The sequence below is a fragment of the Symphodus melops genome (genome assembly GCF_947650265.1).
Source record: "Symphodus melops genome assembly, chromosome: 15".
Classification (NCBI taxonomy): Eukaryota; Metazoa; Chordata; class Actinopteri; order Labriformes; family Labridae; genus Symphodus; species Symphodus melops.
The window spans coordinates 9,243,603-9,260,068 of NC_136705.1; the positions used below are offsets into that span (position 1 = coordinate 9,243,603).

Below are 16,466 nucleotides of genomic sequence, written 5' to 3' on the forward strand. Positions count from 1 at the left end.
CAGAGTATGACCTTTTGCCCTTCAGGTGAATGATCTGAACGTTCTCTTTCCAAGTTCTTGTTTGACCTTTTCCCCCTTTTGACCTGTGAGTATCCCCGTTTTATATCGTTTGGAGTCTTGACCTCCCTGTGACCTTTGTGAACCCTGATGACCCCTTGATGGTTGTTTTGGTTGGTGGTCCTGAATGAAGCGCATCTCTTGCAGAGGGCGGGGAACCTTGGAGCAGCTCGGCCACTTCGGCTCCAGGCAGGGGGGGCGCCCAGGGCAAAGGGAACCCCTCCTCCACGGAACTTCAGGATCCCAGTAGAAACAGGAGAGCTCATCCCAATTGGGCCATATTGGGTAATGAAACAGAGTTGTGCTCTTGTGTGATCATGCTCGATTTACGTCTTGAGGTAATGAAAGACAGAATACATTGATTACATGGTGCTTTCATTTAAATAATAACCTTTTATTTATAGGTGCCTTTCAAAAAACCTAAAGGACACCTTACAAGCAGGGTTAAAAACAAACAATATAAAATGCAGAAATTAGAAACTTAATAGCAAATAATCAACAGTTTACATAGCCAAATGAAAAACAGGAGTTTTGCAGTGAAATGGATGGAAATCAGAATGAGAAAGGCTTGTTTGAACAGGTGGGTTTTGAGACGTGATTTGAAGATGGACAGAGAGTCAATGTTACGGATGTCAGGTGGGAGGGAGTTCCAGAGGTGGAGGCGCAGAGCGGCTGAAGGCTCTGGACCCCATGGTGGTCATGTGGGCAGGAGGGATGAGGAGGCGAGGAGGGCGGAAGATGATCTGAGGGTCTGATTGGGTGAGTTTATGTGGAGGAGTTCAGTGAGGTACGGAGGGGCGAGGTTATGGAGGGCATTGAAGGTTAGGAGGGGAGTTTTGTAGACAATGCGGTGTGTGATTGGGATGAAAGGTGCAGCATTCTGACCCAGTTGGAGTTCATGTAGGGGCTTTTTCGGGAGACGAGAGAGAAGGGCAGTAATCCAGACGGGAGGTGACCAGAGAGTGGACCAGGATGGCGGTGCTGGGAGAGGTAAGGGAGGGACGGAGGCGGCTTATGTTTTCAAAGATGGAAGTATGCAGACCGAGTGATGTTATTGATGTGGGTTTGGAATGACAGAGTGCCATCGAGGACGACACCCTTGACCTGAGGGGAGCGGGAGACAGAAGAGTTGTCGATGGTAATAGTAAATCTGTTTGCGTTTGTGAGAGTGGATTTGGAACCAATGACTTGGTTCTTTTCTTTGAAACTTTTTGAAACTTTTTCCAAGTTTGGAGAAGGGGCAGTTGGAGTGGACTTGAGATGCAACTGTTTATTCCAGGATTTTTGAAAGGAATGGTAAGTTTGAAATGGGACAACGGTTATTGAAGTTGCTGAGGTCTGAACCAGGCTTTTTGAGAATGGGAGCAGCAGTTTTGAGAAGTGAGGGGACAGAACCAGAGAGAGAGAGTGGATGACAGAGGTAACCAAAGGTGACAAGGAGTGAAGACGGGCTTTGAATAGGGGTGTCGGAAGGGGTTCTAGTTGACAGGCGTATGCTTTAGGTTTCCTGATGAGTTCAGATATGTCAGCAGAGGAGCGAAGGTGGAAACATGAGAGTGGCTGACACGAGCTGGGGGAACAGGAGGGAGTGGACTGCAGGAGATGTGACAAGTCAGTTTCTGTTTGATATTACCAATTTTTGTGTTGAAAAAGTTCATCAGTGACATTTGATGCAATGTCTTCACTTGGTATGGAACAGACTTAAAAACAAACAAAGTCTACTGCCATGTTTCAAAGGCAAAATGTGTCAGAGTGGCTTTTCCACTGCACAACAAAAGAAGCAGACATAACCACCATGATACGATACCCATTGGTTTGTGGACTACAATTTTGAAGATTGTAGTTTTGATTCCGACCATTCTCAGATTGGACATTTGATTTGGCGCTTAATGACAATCTGCTTGTATCGTGACTTGTCATCTTGGGTAGCCAATCCCTTTAGCGGACCAAGACCTTTCGTCAATTTCACTTTAAATGAACTTTAAGATTTACCAAAGAAAGTTAAAGGCTAAAACTCTTTCGGTAAATGTTTAAAGGGAAAGTGTACAACTTTTGGATTGACTAAATTTCGCTCTACGAGCCCCAGCATGAAACAAACTGTTTGGCAACGCTTCCACCATACTGAAGCCTCTGCTCTCCTCCATGACTGCCATCCATATTGCGCCATAAAGTTAAGAGAAAGTGAAGGACAAAATCCTTTTTTGCTCATAGTTTCACATATTTATATTGAAGACAGGATGGCCATGCTATAAAAAGGCTTGTGTTACATCAAAATAAATGGTGACTATATATATTTTTCTCTAGCCCTTGACTGAAACATCTAAACATCATGTAAACACAGCTCAAACAACAACACAGCCAGATGAACTATCTCATTCATAGTAGACTGTCATTTACATAGGGTACACTTGATTTCTGAAATCCTTATGTGTAAGATGTTGCACTTTCAATAGATTTAGGCAATATATCTATTGAGAAGTAGGCTAGTTTCTCATCTGCATCTTTACAATAAGACCAGTTTTCTAACTAGTGGCTTCATTTTTTAAACAAAGTGGCTGTGTCCACTGGTCGACTGAATTCTTCGATCTTTTCTCATTTTGTTAACGGTGGACTTCTAAAGCATGAACTACCACTGGTTATAGACTTTCTTCTGTTTCTACACAGAAGACAATGTGTTCAGGCTGTTCAGCCTGCATTTAGTTTAGACAGGCATCTGTAGATTTGTTGGTTTGCAGGTAATACTAACATTCGATAGACAGACATTTTTATTTGACACATCTTTATTTAACACATCTGTGACACATTTTTATTTAACACATCTGTTCCAAAGAGACATGAAACCTGGAATCGCCATTTACCTTGATTCATTTACTGACTTTAACATTTTTGGTGTCAGATTTAGCCGCTTAGAGAAAGAACAATAGATTGTGGTTCCCTTGGGTCCATGTCAGAGAGTTGTCCACCTGTCTCCTTAGTGAGCTATGTCAGGGAGGGTCAACATGTCCTTCAGAAGAGTTTCTCCAGCAGATGTGCTCTCTGTTGAAAAACCCACGAGAAAAGCAAGGGGCTGCGGCAAGAAGCACTGAGAAGTGAGGGGGTAGAAGAAGGAGAGGATATGTCATTTTTGATATTCCCACTGTGTCATTTTGGCTTATAAATTTCCATTTTAGAGGGCAATCAATGTCTGTGACTGCTACACTAGTTGTATGGCCAAATACAGCTTATTGCCGGTTGTATTGCATCAGATTTTTTTTATTTTTTTTTTTTCTCGACATGGTGTTCAAAAAAAAAAAAATCACTGCATTATTCCAATGTGTATGTTTATAACTGGAGTCTAAATGCAAACAAACAAAGCAAATACTTGTTCTGGACTAAAAAGACTTTGAGTATTTCTCACAAACATGTGCTATGTGTGTGTGTGCATGAGCACACACGCACAGACAAAGCCCATCAGGTGAATTGGTGTGCATCTTTTTGAATGCACAACTCCACCAAGAAGCAAGCATGGAAAAACACGCGTCTCTCGCTGTGAGTCTTGCTGAAGGGAGGATTACATCAATAAGGTTGAGAGGTTGAATCATGCTGTGTGTGTGCTCTGACTAAAACCTGAGGGGAGACTAAACCTGTCCCCTCCTCCTCCTTTAGTTACTCAAAGACCATTTCCATCCCCTTGTTTTAATACATGTTTTCAATATTCATGCCACTGGAAATATCAGAAATACATTGTAATAAAAAAAGGGCAAAATCTACCAAGTTAATTTTGTAGGTTAATATTTTTCATGTTAAAAACAAACTTAATGCAGGTGTTTGCTCCAGTAGAAGTACCACACTTCTTGATGTTCTGTAGCCTACAATTTAATATCTCTGTGCAAACAGACTAAAAACAAACGAATAAAAATAACACTAGCAGCATATAGCCCAAGCTTACATGCTAATATGTCATGTTTTGTACCTCATGGAGAGGTCTGAGTGTCACTGAGGTGCATGTTGAGGTTTGCCTGCTGGTACCCTTCATGTGTAGCACTTTTAGCCTACAGGTTCAATAAACCAGTATTTTCTCCATCAGCCTTAGCTCTGTAGGTAAGCAAGTCCCACAGGAGATGTTGGCAGCCCGTTCCAGCCAGAGGAACACCCTGCCTTTGCATGTTAAGGGCAGGGTTAGATATTTTCAAAAACTAGCATGATTTTGAAAGTCGCATTGCCTGAAGTGCTCCATCTTCAGCCACTCCTCCTCTCTATACTACCGCAAAACCACGCCCCTCACTTACATGCACAAATATCATTGGGCCTGGAGGCATAATCCCCCCTCCCCCTCCCCAATGACACTTTAAGATTGGCAAACTGTCTTGGTCAGACTTTTGGAGTAGAAACACTTTGGCTCGACAGGTTGAAGGGTCAGAACTAAACTTTGCATGCACTGCATTTTGTGAGTTTGTGTGTGTGTGTGCGTGTGTGTGTGTGTGTTTAGAAGAGAGTGAGTATTTGATTTTGTATTCTGAAGGATGCTAGCGTTCAGATTAATTCAAAAACTTCCATCCCCCTTTTCTCTGACATTAATGTGGATGCCACCCGGGGTTATACTTGTAAATACTCTTTGTCTTAATTTGTAATTTTTAAAAATGTCAAATCTGTGTCTGACATTTCCTTATGTGTGACGCACCACAGTGAGGATTTTAAAGAATAATAATATATCAATGGATGGGAATTTTTTGAAACTCTTGTGTGAGGATCTCTTGCTCGAAGTTGCTATCATTAAACATCCATGAAATAAATCATATATCACATTACACCTCGTTCTTAAACAATTGATGTTGTAGTCTTTTTTTCTCCCCCCTCCCATTTTCTACGTCTTGCATAATTACAAATAGAGCAGTGTCACATGTCCATATTTTTTTCAGATATGACTTTAAATTGATTTAAAGAAAACACAGAACAGTTGAATCGCCCCACTGACGGGGATTTCTTCAGGGAGAATCAAACCTGCGATATTCCCCGTCATTCCCTCACCACCTAGAAAAAAAAACACTCATCATCTTGTAGTCTCATCAGCTCAGGAGATTTGGCCAGCGGCTTGCAGTCTCTTGGATGAAGCATTATCTTTAAATGAGGAAGCTGAAAATCTTCTCCCGAACCAAATGAGTCATGACTGTCTGAAAGAGAGAGAGCTTATTTTAAATCAGCATTTTCAGACAGAGGAGCTTATGATGGGCCACGCCCAGAGCGTTTATCCTCTTATTTCATTCTAAACTTTGCGGAATTCTCACAGACTTAATATAAAATACTGATGATTCATTAGAAACAGAGCTGTGAGGTTAATACTGTCTGGCTCTGTAACGCTATTAAGTGTTTGAAATTAGCATTTTTAAAGGAAAAGTATTATACCTCATAAGAATGCAAATACAACAATTAAAACCGCATGCGGTGATGAAGGGGCACGAAGCACCCCGTGCATGTCAGGGTGTGTTGCAACTGCGAGAGTGCGACCGCTGGAGTGCAACCGTGACACGTGGCCAAGCAGCAGGTCATACAGTTTGATTTGTGTAAAAGTCAAAGTTCGACGGTACGCAGTGGCCACGCCCCTTTTATGTAGCACATGCGAGAGATCTTCAACTGACATTGAGTGTGCGATGATCTGATGAATAGAAAGTAAATATGTTTAACAGTAAATACACATTGCAAAGATTTTTTTTCTTCCAAAATCAGTCTTCTTCTTTGATACATTACTCTTAGTTTGTGTCCTAAATAACTCATCATGAGTTTGAACGTCATGATCATGATGTGAACATATCATATACTCAGATCATTCTTATTATGTCAATCACAGAAACACAACCTAAAATGCTATATATTACAAATCACAGGTAAAAAAAAAAAAAAAGATCATTGTGAGCTTTCAAAAGTGCAACACACTTTTGACAAATACTGCTTTTAAAGGTCACATAACATTCTCCTTTTCAACCAGTCTGAATAAGATTTAGAGTTCCCAAAACATGTCTGCCAAAGTGTCCTTCTAAAAACAATCAACTCTGATGGATGGACTCAGAGGGCAAAACAAATACCTAGCTGTGGAAGTGTCACCTACCTGGGATACTAGTTACTGCCCTTTGTGATGTCATGAAGGGAAAATCTCTTAATGGCCAGTTTAAGCAGACATGTTCTGGAAAAATGAATCAAGCAGAAGACATAGAAGATGGACTTTTCTCATAATTAGGGTTTGTATAGAGACTGGGGATGCACAGTAGTGTTAGAAAAACATAATAAAGTCATAATATGTGACTTTTTATCCTGAAAGGGAAATTCAGTACAAATATTTCTAAATATAGTATAAAGAAATAAAAATATAAACTGATTTCAGTCTTGCCCCGCAGCGTACCAGAGCATGTGAATGATTTTGACAAGGCAAAAAAAAGCCATTTTATTTCACTTGAATGAACACAATATTGAATGATTCAACACACAGGTACTAGAACTACGGTAAGACATGTCTAAAACGGTTTCAGAAAAACAATCATTGAGTTCTAGAAAACCCCAAAACACAAACATCATCAGGGCTGATTGTCAAAACAGGGATGGACTCAAAAGATCACACAGTTATTTATCTCTTTTTATATCCTTCCCTCCCTCACCTATGTCTGCAGTATTTCCTCTCGCAGGGCAGCACAGGTCACTGAGCGTGGCATGAGCCCCGGCGAGAGCAGCGGTTGCCGACTTACTCGGCGGGAGTGAAATACCCGCTGCTACCCCCATAGGTTACTGGCACTGAGCCACAAACACCTTACCAAATGCCACATTGACTGTTCACTACACTTAGATCATGTTTCCACCAGCGACCACACGTGTTCTCTGTACACATGCCCGCTGAGAAAAAAAAAAAAGAAGAAGAGAACGACAGAGAGAGCATTCTGGGAGAGCTCGAAATAACACACATAAAGAGCATTGTGAGAATCAGAGCTGGCATGGTCGTGCCACCTTGAGGGGATGGAAAGGAGTGTGTGTGTGTGTGTTGGCGGTGCTTTTATTCATGGATGGAGACAGACCTGGTGTGAGTGTTTTTAAGGTCAAAATAAAGCAGTAAACAGTGAAGCTTTTCCACTCAGGGTTTAAATAACACCTGGTTTAGCCAGGCAGGACAACTAGCTCGCTGAAATTAATTTTCAGCAGCCTGATGTGTGTTATTTTGGAGTTAAAAAGAGAAATATTATCCTGCCGATTGGTTATCATAAAGGTTGGAGAGTCCAAAATCAGAGAGGACAGCGTCAGAGAGGAATGCCTGCTGTCCCTGCCATGTCTCTCTTTGTGTCCGCATCCATCATGTGAGTTTCTGTGATGCGGTCGCTCACAACTTGTACTTCATCCATTATTCACAGCTTCACGTTGACTTATCATCGTCCGACCAGAGGGAGGGAGAGGTGAAAGGGACGTAATATGCAATTGCATGGCCAACCGCGCTAATGTGTACCTCAGTTTGTGTTTGTGTGTGCAGGTGCTTATGTGTCGGTGAGCATGGAGTCGGCCATGGTGTGTGTGTGTTGCAGAGTGCCAGGTATCCTGATGTGCGATGCACAATACTTCGCTGTTGGAGCCGTGGAGCATATCCATTTAAATCGCCCATGTTGACACAGACACACACACACACACACACACACATTCATGCACTCCCATCCGAGTGCCACCTTGGATCCGTTCTGTTGACTCAAAAATGAGCAGGGGCATTTTCTTTTCGACTGCTCCCAGTATGCAGTGATGGTGGAAAGCCAGTGGTACGCTCAGACCCCAGCGGGCAGTGTGATGTGCTGTTTTGACTCGGCACATTACGCTCCCGAGGACAAGCTAAATTACTCGGCAAAACGGCTGCAGCATTTCAGGTTGTAGGAAGCATAGCTGATTTGGAGTGTTTAAAATTCTAAAGGAAGACATCAAATATACAGCAACAGTGATGAAACAACGCTAAACTCTTTTTTTCATAACCATTATTATGTGAAGCCTTACATCTTCATACTTTAGGCAGTAAAGCCTTTTTCTTCAGTTTTACCTGGAATACAAAAGCCTTTCCTCCACAGGGAGACCATTAATCGTAAACTTTTCATGCTATGTTTCTTCCAGATGTAACCCAACCTTTGGGTCAGTTCAGCTGTAGACAGTTCTACACTGTAATTGGTCCTAATAAGACACTCATTTTCCATTCAAGGCTCTGAGTATAACAGACATTGTTCTTCTTTCTTTCTAAGAGTTATCAGTTAATTATCTGCATGTTGTGAAAAGCAAGTCAACTGGTGGTGCGAGCCAAAAATCCAGTATCAATTTCAAGGTTTCTTGTACCCATAATACAACAGGCCTGGAGCTATACACTTCTCCTCCAATGCAATACTATGAAGAGACTTCCTGTAGGCATTGATTCAATATTGGAAATCACAAGTTTTGCAACTTAAAAAGTTCCATTCCATTTAGATGGAATGATTTGGGTTCAGCAGCAAACAATTCTTATTGTTGGCTTGATATATCTTTATGGAAAAATTAAAAATATGTTTCCATATATCTGTTTATTTAAATTGAACTGGAGTTGGGACTTTGTCATTGTAAGCATAATGATTTGATTACATACCTTGTACAGTTGTTAAATGCACAATGACTGTAAAGGTCAAAGGTATTTACTAGGTCAAAACTTGATTCATACAGTGAATGTTTGTCTTTAAATTCTGAGTTGTCAGCAGTTGACAGGCAGCAAGATTCTTGTGTCAGATTGCTGCTGTGCTGATTGAGTGTTGTAAGTGGGGAAGGCAGAGGGGATCATGGTGCAAATATTGAACCTTTAAAGCCACAGTGGTGCAGAAGCGGATTTTAGCTTATGCTTTGAGTGTGAACTCGTGCATGGATGGTGTAGTGAACAAGCAGGGAAACAAGGAGGCATGATTGGTTTTATGAAACTCGAACCAAGCGCAGACATTGGTCGATGTTTTAACGTGCTTACAAGTGGTACAAACGATGGATATTCTTTGTTTATATTTCAGAGCACGTGAATTAATCATTTCTGTCAGGACCTCAAGACAATTTCAACCAAAATCTTAAAAAGTGTATCTGCACAAAATTAGCAACCCTGCCTTTAATGACAGACAGACAGACAGACAGACAGACAGACAGACAGACAGACAGACAGACAGACAGACAGACAGACAGACAGACAGACAGACAGACAGACAGACAGACAGACAGACAGGATGTTTAGTCTCAGAAGGGAAAAGAAAAAGAAAATGTGCAAGTTTAGATGACAGGAAAATGTTGATAAGTGTGTGTAGGCGTCTGTGTGTGAACTTGCCAGAGACTTAGCCTTACAGGTGTGTTAATGAGTCTGGGTTTTCACTCCATCTGCATTTCTGCCAATGTCAGTCAGTTTGAAACTGCCCTACAGGGAATTTCACAAGGAATACAACTTATGGAGTTTTAAGAGAGTTAAAGTCAGAGTTGGATTTGCCGCGCAGCTTTATGAGTGTGGGGGCATGAGGGAGCCTGTGTTTGCGTGTGTATGTGTGTGTGTGTATGTGTGTGTGTGCGTGTGTGCATGCATGTGTGTGTTACAGAAAAAAGAACGAGTCAGAGAGAGTCAGAGCGAGCCAGCGAGCGTAGGCTGTGTGCTTAAACTTGAGAGATTTACATGCAAAGCGCCGGTGCTCCTGCATCTTAACTTGGGGAAGTGAAGGTTGAAATGCACTCATTGCAAATGCGCTTAGGAATAGCGAGGAAACCAATTTCATTTACAAGTGGGAACTCAAAGTAATGTATTCGTACACTCAGGCGCACTCCATCTTAAGATGTTTGACTTGTTTTTGTAGGGAAAGAGATTTACACCCCGGAATAACAAGGCAGGGATATGATAAGTTCATTTGTATCCGCAGCAGTTTGGCTGATGCACTTTTGAGACAGAATTAGCCGACCCCTATGCTCACCTTGTGATAAATTACACAGTGAAACCCCTCTATGATGAAACATCTGTATCTAACATTTCCAATTACGTATAAAGCAGAAGTTTGACATTTCTCAGAAGTGGACACCATGTAAAGTACAATTGTCCTCTGGGTAAAAGGAGGGGTTAATGCAGATTAAAAAAAAGAATAAAAAAAAGGATGAAAGCGTTCCTGAAGTGAGCCGATGAATATAAAAAGATGTATTAACGCACCAGTTCATTTGTTGGAGGAGAGCGAATTTGATCCCGATGGAGGCTGGGGTCATTCTTGCAATTTGGCTTCACTTTCACAAGGGAGCAAAACTCTTTAATTTGAGCACTTTCAAGCCTCTTTTCAGATGAAGTTAAAATGTGCATAGGCATAGAAACTTTAAGTGGTGAGATCAAGTGTATTTGAAACTTAAAGCAGAGATGGCGGGTCTGTGACCCTTTACTTCAGAGCCAGCTCTGACATCATTGTATGTAGTTTAATAACTCAACCTTATGGACAAGTCTTAGTTGCCTGCAGCCTCATCAATAATCAATAATGGACAATCACTTCTGATATTGTAGGCTCTGAGATGATCTTTACATCTGGGTTTATAGGTTATAGTAAGAGATCTCGAAACGGCCATGACAGAATTTTTTTTTTGTCCAAAGTGAAAAGTTAAAGCTTACTTCTGAACTCATGTTTTTGGCTATAGATCAAGAATTCATACAAATATAATGTCCTGATCACACAATAAACATCTGAACGATGAAAATAAAGTAAATAATGAGACTACTTTCCCCTTGAGGTCGAGGTCAGCTTTAACTGTGACATAGCATAACAGATATCGTTGGATGATCTCCTCGACATGTGTCCCAGATGAACCTCTTGTTTTTTTCTCATCTTTTTTATCGGGAAGCTCTTTGTGACGTCTTCTCTTGAAAGGTGCTGTACGGGTACACCTTCGACTTCGTCCACATGAAACGATAACTTGAAGACAATGATGGACTGACTTCGTTTTGTATCAGATTTGATATCTTCATCTCACTTTTTCCTCATGTCTGTCCCAGGATGAGGATGACGATATTGTTAGAAATATTCGAGCAAATGTAAGTACTCAGAAGAAATATATTTAAAATGAGATTAGTCCATTTTTAACTAAATCATGTATGTTATTGTGAAAACTGTAGTGAAAATTGTAATAACACTTTACATATTATACGTTGAATTTTTTTAAAATCTGATTGTTTCCAGCCCCTTTAGATTAACGGACATTCCTCCCTCGTTTTGATCCTGAAATACTTATTTTATCTTTCTTGAGATTGAAGGCTCTCCTGACTCACACTCCTCTGAAGAGAGAAACATAGAGAGAGAGAGAGAGAGAGAGAGAGAGAGATACAATCCCTGGTATTATTATCCTCCTCTAAATGATTGTGGTGAGACCGTTCATGTTTAATTTAGGCCTAGTCATGCTGTTAGTTATACTTTCATTTTGTGGGAAACACTGTTCATGGATCTCATTAAAAAGTGTCTGTGTGGTAACTTTGCACCTGATTTGATTTGTATCAATACTAAAACGTTCAGGACAAAAGATGATCTCAATCTTTGCTTTCTGAGAATTTTCTTTTGAAATCATTCAAGTGTGCAAAATGGGAAAAATACAATTATTGCATTGCAGGATTTACAATTGCATGACACATTCCCAATGCAGTGTCCTTGGATTTAATTTTTTTTGTCTGTGTGAGAGCTGTGAAGTTAAAATGCTGCATTTGAAAGATCTTTAAGGGGAAAAATCTACAAATAGGTAGCGCACAATTAATCACCATGTTGCCTTGTTCACAGAAAGTGACGTCAAGCTCATGTGTCCGTTTCTTTTACTTCTTGTTCTTGCCACCTGCAAATGATCTGCACCTTTCTCTCTCTCTCTCTCTCTCTCTCTCTCTCTCTCTCTCTCTCTCTCTCTCTCTCTTTTCGTTGTTCACATTTTATTTATCATTCCTCCTCTTTCCCCACCTCCCCTCCTCCCCTCCTCTCCTCCTCTGCTTTGTGCCATGTTGTAGTTGGGATTATGTGCTCAGGCTGCCAGTTATGCGAGGCTTGCTCGAGCTGTGCTTCCTGGCCTATACAGAGTATTTACACAAGGAATTGAATCAGTTGGAGGACTGCCTGAAACCACTTCCTAATATTTGGCTCCAGATGCGTTATGAATTTGAACTTTTAGTTGTCAAATAGCTGTTGGAACAACCTGGTTTGATTTAGGTTTTTGCATTTTTGAAGCATCATACTTCATATTGAAGCACATTGTCTGTAAAACAGTCAAATATAGGGTAATAAAGGGTTTTTTAATGAGTCAACCAGAAACCTGTTGATGCAGTGAACTCCAGCCTCGACTCTGTTCTGCTGCGGGAAATAGACCCTGAAACTCTCCCGTTTGTCTGTAGATGCTTAGTAAAGGAAAGCTTGATTCCTGAGCCATAAATCTGGATGTGGAGAACAGATGTTACCCGTTCAGGCCGGGCCTGGCATATCTCTAACTGCAGCTAATCTGATTGTCTACACACTAGATCATATAGCATCTCCATTCGCACACAGACAGAGCGGCACTTAACTGCACAAAGCCAGCGTGAAGTCTCACAAGAGCAATTAATTTGTGTGTCCTGGCCAAGCCTGAGCAATATGGGAATATGACCTTTGACTGTATATTGTGTTTTCTTTTTTCTATGAAGACATTTATCGTCGATCCATCAACCAGCTGTTGATAAGGACTGTGGTCCATGTTAGTAAGTCCCTTCACTGTTGATTTATAGAATTTAACAGCTCTTAAAAAAAAAAAAACATTCACCACAGACATACAGTGTAATGCCATTTGTGGTTACTGGAAAGTGAAAGTGAGATCCAATAAAAAGTGGCAGCTGCAAGTTATTGGGATAGAATGTAAAGCTGACTGATGTTTGGGATGTAAGGGAGATGGAGAGATTATGAGGAAGAATGTTGTATCCAAAACAACACAACAGTTAAATGTCACCACATTTGTGTTCAAAGCAGAGCCAGCTTTCTCTGTTTTTAGTTCACTTTCATCACCTACAGACTCATGGGTGTCGACTTGCAGGGTTTTATTTGTTTACTTCAAATGTGCGGGTTGTTTTTGTACGTAGTTTATTTTATAAAAAAAAAAAAGCCTAATTAATTTACTCTAAACATGAGGTAAGAATAATGATGTACACATGTTTTAATTCCTGTGGACACTTGAGAACATGTGTGAAAGAATATGAATCATGAGGCAAAGTAAAATGGCTGACACACAGAGTCAGCGGTCATAGCGGCATGGAGGAAAGAAAGGAGGACTTGGCAGACAACTTTTGATGTGACAAGAGCTCCAAGAAGGCAGAAGAGTATGAGCTGAGAGAGGCAAAGAGAGACAAAAGAAGTGAAGAGAGAGAGAGAAAAAAAAAAACACGTTTGAATTGCATGAATAAAAGACTGACATAAGATAACAATTAAATAATGTGGCCTTTGTGTCACGATTCCCATCACGTATCTACTCTTTCTTAGTTTGGATTCCAGTCTGTATTTGTCTGACCAGAGAAGGTCTGCGGCTTTAGGGGACCGGCAAACCATCAGACGTTACAGTGATAGATGTAGGCAAGCAAAATGGTTCGGATATAACTGATTGTTACCCTGAAAAGCCTCTTCTTCTTTGTCATAGAAAATTGTAAAGCTGTAGGATGAATATTGGGGATGCTTTTGAAAAAGGGAGAGAGGTTAGAACGCAGAAAGGTGGAGGTGGGGGGAAGACAGCACTCTCCAATGTTTTGAATTTGGAATGAAGAGTTACATATTGCTCCTTTAACAGGAGGATATTAAGGGAAAAGAATGTTCACTGACATCGTATTTTGTCATAAAGTCTCTCATTGCTTTGATTGAATAACATCTCAATGGACTCTGCGCTTGTTGAATTTTCCCTGCACACTCCATATGTCAGTCAGTCTGTGGTAGCATTCCAAAATGAGTCTTATATCGAAAGCTCATGTTGCTTTTAGCTTGATGCTACAAATATTGACAGTGAGAGGAGTCTGTTTGTGAAATGAAGTTAAAAAATCAGGAGATTGAGGCCCGGGAGTGTGTTATTACTTTGTTTCTTGCCTCTTGCCAGAGTAATCTCTTTAGGCGCTGACACTAGATCTAATCAGTTGTCTGATAGACGGACGGAGAGCTGCACATTTACGTCTGCGTAGAGAAAAACTGTGTGAATCAAGAAAAGTAATAGCCATCTAAAAGTTAGATTAAAACACATGAAACACACAAACATAGATTTACAGACACATAGATGCACACACAGAATGGAACATACACCAGCACAGGCACAACCTCCCACAAAAAGTCAATTTAAGATGGAATTGCTGGGACATGGGTGCAGTGGCAAAAAAAAAAAGAATCCTTTGTGTACATTATACCTGCTGCTCACAGGTAAGGAGACAATGCAGTGCACTGATTGTTTTGCGCTTTTTGTCCTCTTCTGTCAGGAAGAATACTTCATAGACATTTCCGTGTGGGAGGCTCTCATTTAAGGAAAAAAAAAAAGAGGAGAGGAGAGGAGGGAGCATCTAGGATGTTGTTGCTGTGGTAACGCTGCTAAGCTCAAGATTTCATTAGCATACTCATTTTGTGTGTGAGGTGGAGCAGAGTTATGTGGTACTTTAAAGAGGCTGGACATAAGTGTGTCTTGGGCCACAGGGGGGGTTCTTTATATTTTATTTACAGGGACAAAGGACCTATCAAGCCTTAGAGATGCAGATAATAACTATGACAACCTCTCTAATATGGAGGTCTATAATTTCATCCGGAGCAATTATTTGACTTGGACTTTGAGTCACCGTAATGGGTTTTCTAAGAAACTGAATAATGGCTTTTCTGTGAAGTTGCTTTATCTGCCTTATTCACTCTCAAATCGTGCCAGATTACCATTATTACCACAGAGTTTGGGCCTGTGATGTTAACGAGTTTGAACCAATGTGTGATAGCTATCAGTTATTCTCTGTCATATATTCTTTCGTATTCTTCTTCACTCAATCAAACTGTATTTCTTTGACCAAGTGTCAAATGAAACCTAAAGGTGCAGTTGTTGTTAAACACCACACATGCAGTACATGCCCTTTTCACCTTTTGTCCTGAATATTTCACTCTGTTTTGCTACTTGAGCTCCAAAGTCGTGAATAATGAAGAGCAAAGCTGCATGGTGTAATATAGTTTCACCTGTTCACCAGTGTGTGCAGGTGGTCCAGCCTGAACGGAGTTTTGGCATTTGAAGTGTCTGCAAGTCTGCGTTATGGTGACTTTGTAAGTCAAGATATTACACATGCCCATTTACACTACAGAAGGCACAAACACTGACAGCCAACCCATGAGACGTCGGTATGTGTTCTGATTCAACCACCACAGCAGCAACAATCTCCGCATCTGTCAGACCACTGACAAAGAAACAACAATTTTACTGTCTTTTGACACAGGTTCATTATAGTCTCCCCATAACACAATCACCATAAAAAACCAGTATAGCTGCCTCGGAAAGGGTCCCCACAATCCATAACCAGTGAAAGATCGAATCCAAATACAATGCATCCATACAGTGCAACCTGCTTCTTCAATTTTGCCAAAGCTGTACTTTCTGTAATGATTTTTTTTTTCATGTATGACATGGAAGATTGGAGACAAGAAGTTTGGAAGACACCCCATTTGGCCATTTAGGAACTTCCATTTACTGTTCAGCCTATAATAGCCAATGAGAGCCTTTGTTGAAAGGAGGTGCCTGAGAGTGTTCTGTTCCAGCCAATTGCCTGTGACTGTGCCGATGACTGACTTTTTTGTGGAGATGGTGATTTCTTCATGTTCTTTTCAGAATTGCACAAAAAATATTAATAAGTTCATATTCATAGCAAGATAGGCTATGAGTCCTCTCCTCTCCTATCACATGTCCTGTCCTGTCTTTCTTCACTACCTGTTCTTTCAAATCTTTACTTAGCCCCCCCCCCCTCCCCCCGCACCCTAAGGTTCTGGTTCAGTCTATCTGTGCATTGATTTTCCAAAGAGCTATCGGAGTTGTCAAGGCCAGGCAGAAGTGCTCTCGCTAGGCACAAGTTATGAACGTTATTAAGGAGATGTTTCTGGAGGGAAGGACGCCAAGAATAAAGAAGGATGATACACCGCAAACACGCTTCATATTTGTGTGTTTATGTTTTCACGGCGTACAAATGAACTCTGTTGCAGCTGCGGCTTGGTTGCCATCATCATTTATTTGTCTACAAATATGGCGAAAAAGTTGTCGAATTGAAGTTACTGATTGATTGACGTATTGTCAAACGACTAATTGAGTTTTTTTATTTGAATTGTAATTTGTATTTGCCATTCCTCTTTCTTGTTTGTATGTCTTTGTGTTTGGCTGAACATTTTCCTCTAGAGGCACAGAAAGATTTGATCAATGTAATA

The 16,466-nt window shown here is 40.8% G+C and overlaps 1 protein-coding gene across 3 annotated transcripts in view; it reads left to right on the forward strand.

Annotated features, from left to right (window-relative positions):
- The window catches only part of gfra1a (gdnf family receptor alpha 1a), a 90,664-nt gene that overhangs the window by 17,319 nt on the left and 56,879 nt on the right, over nucleotides 1-16,466 (forward strand). For 2 of the 3 annotated variants that reach the window (XM_079362635.1, XM_079362634.1), the window contains exon 4: nucleotides 205-342. The exons of the other annotated variant lie outside the window; for it this stretch is intronic. In XM_079362635.1, the coding sequence (XP_079218761.1) occupies nucleotides 205-342 (138 nt within the window). The remainder of the gene's footprint in view (nucleotides 1-204; nucleotides 343-16,466) is intronic. 3 annotated transcript variants of the gene reach the window in all.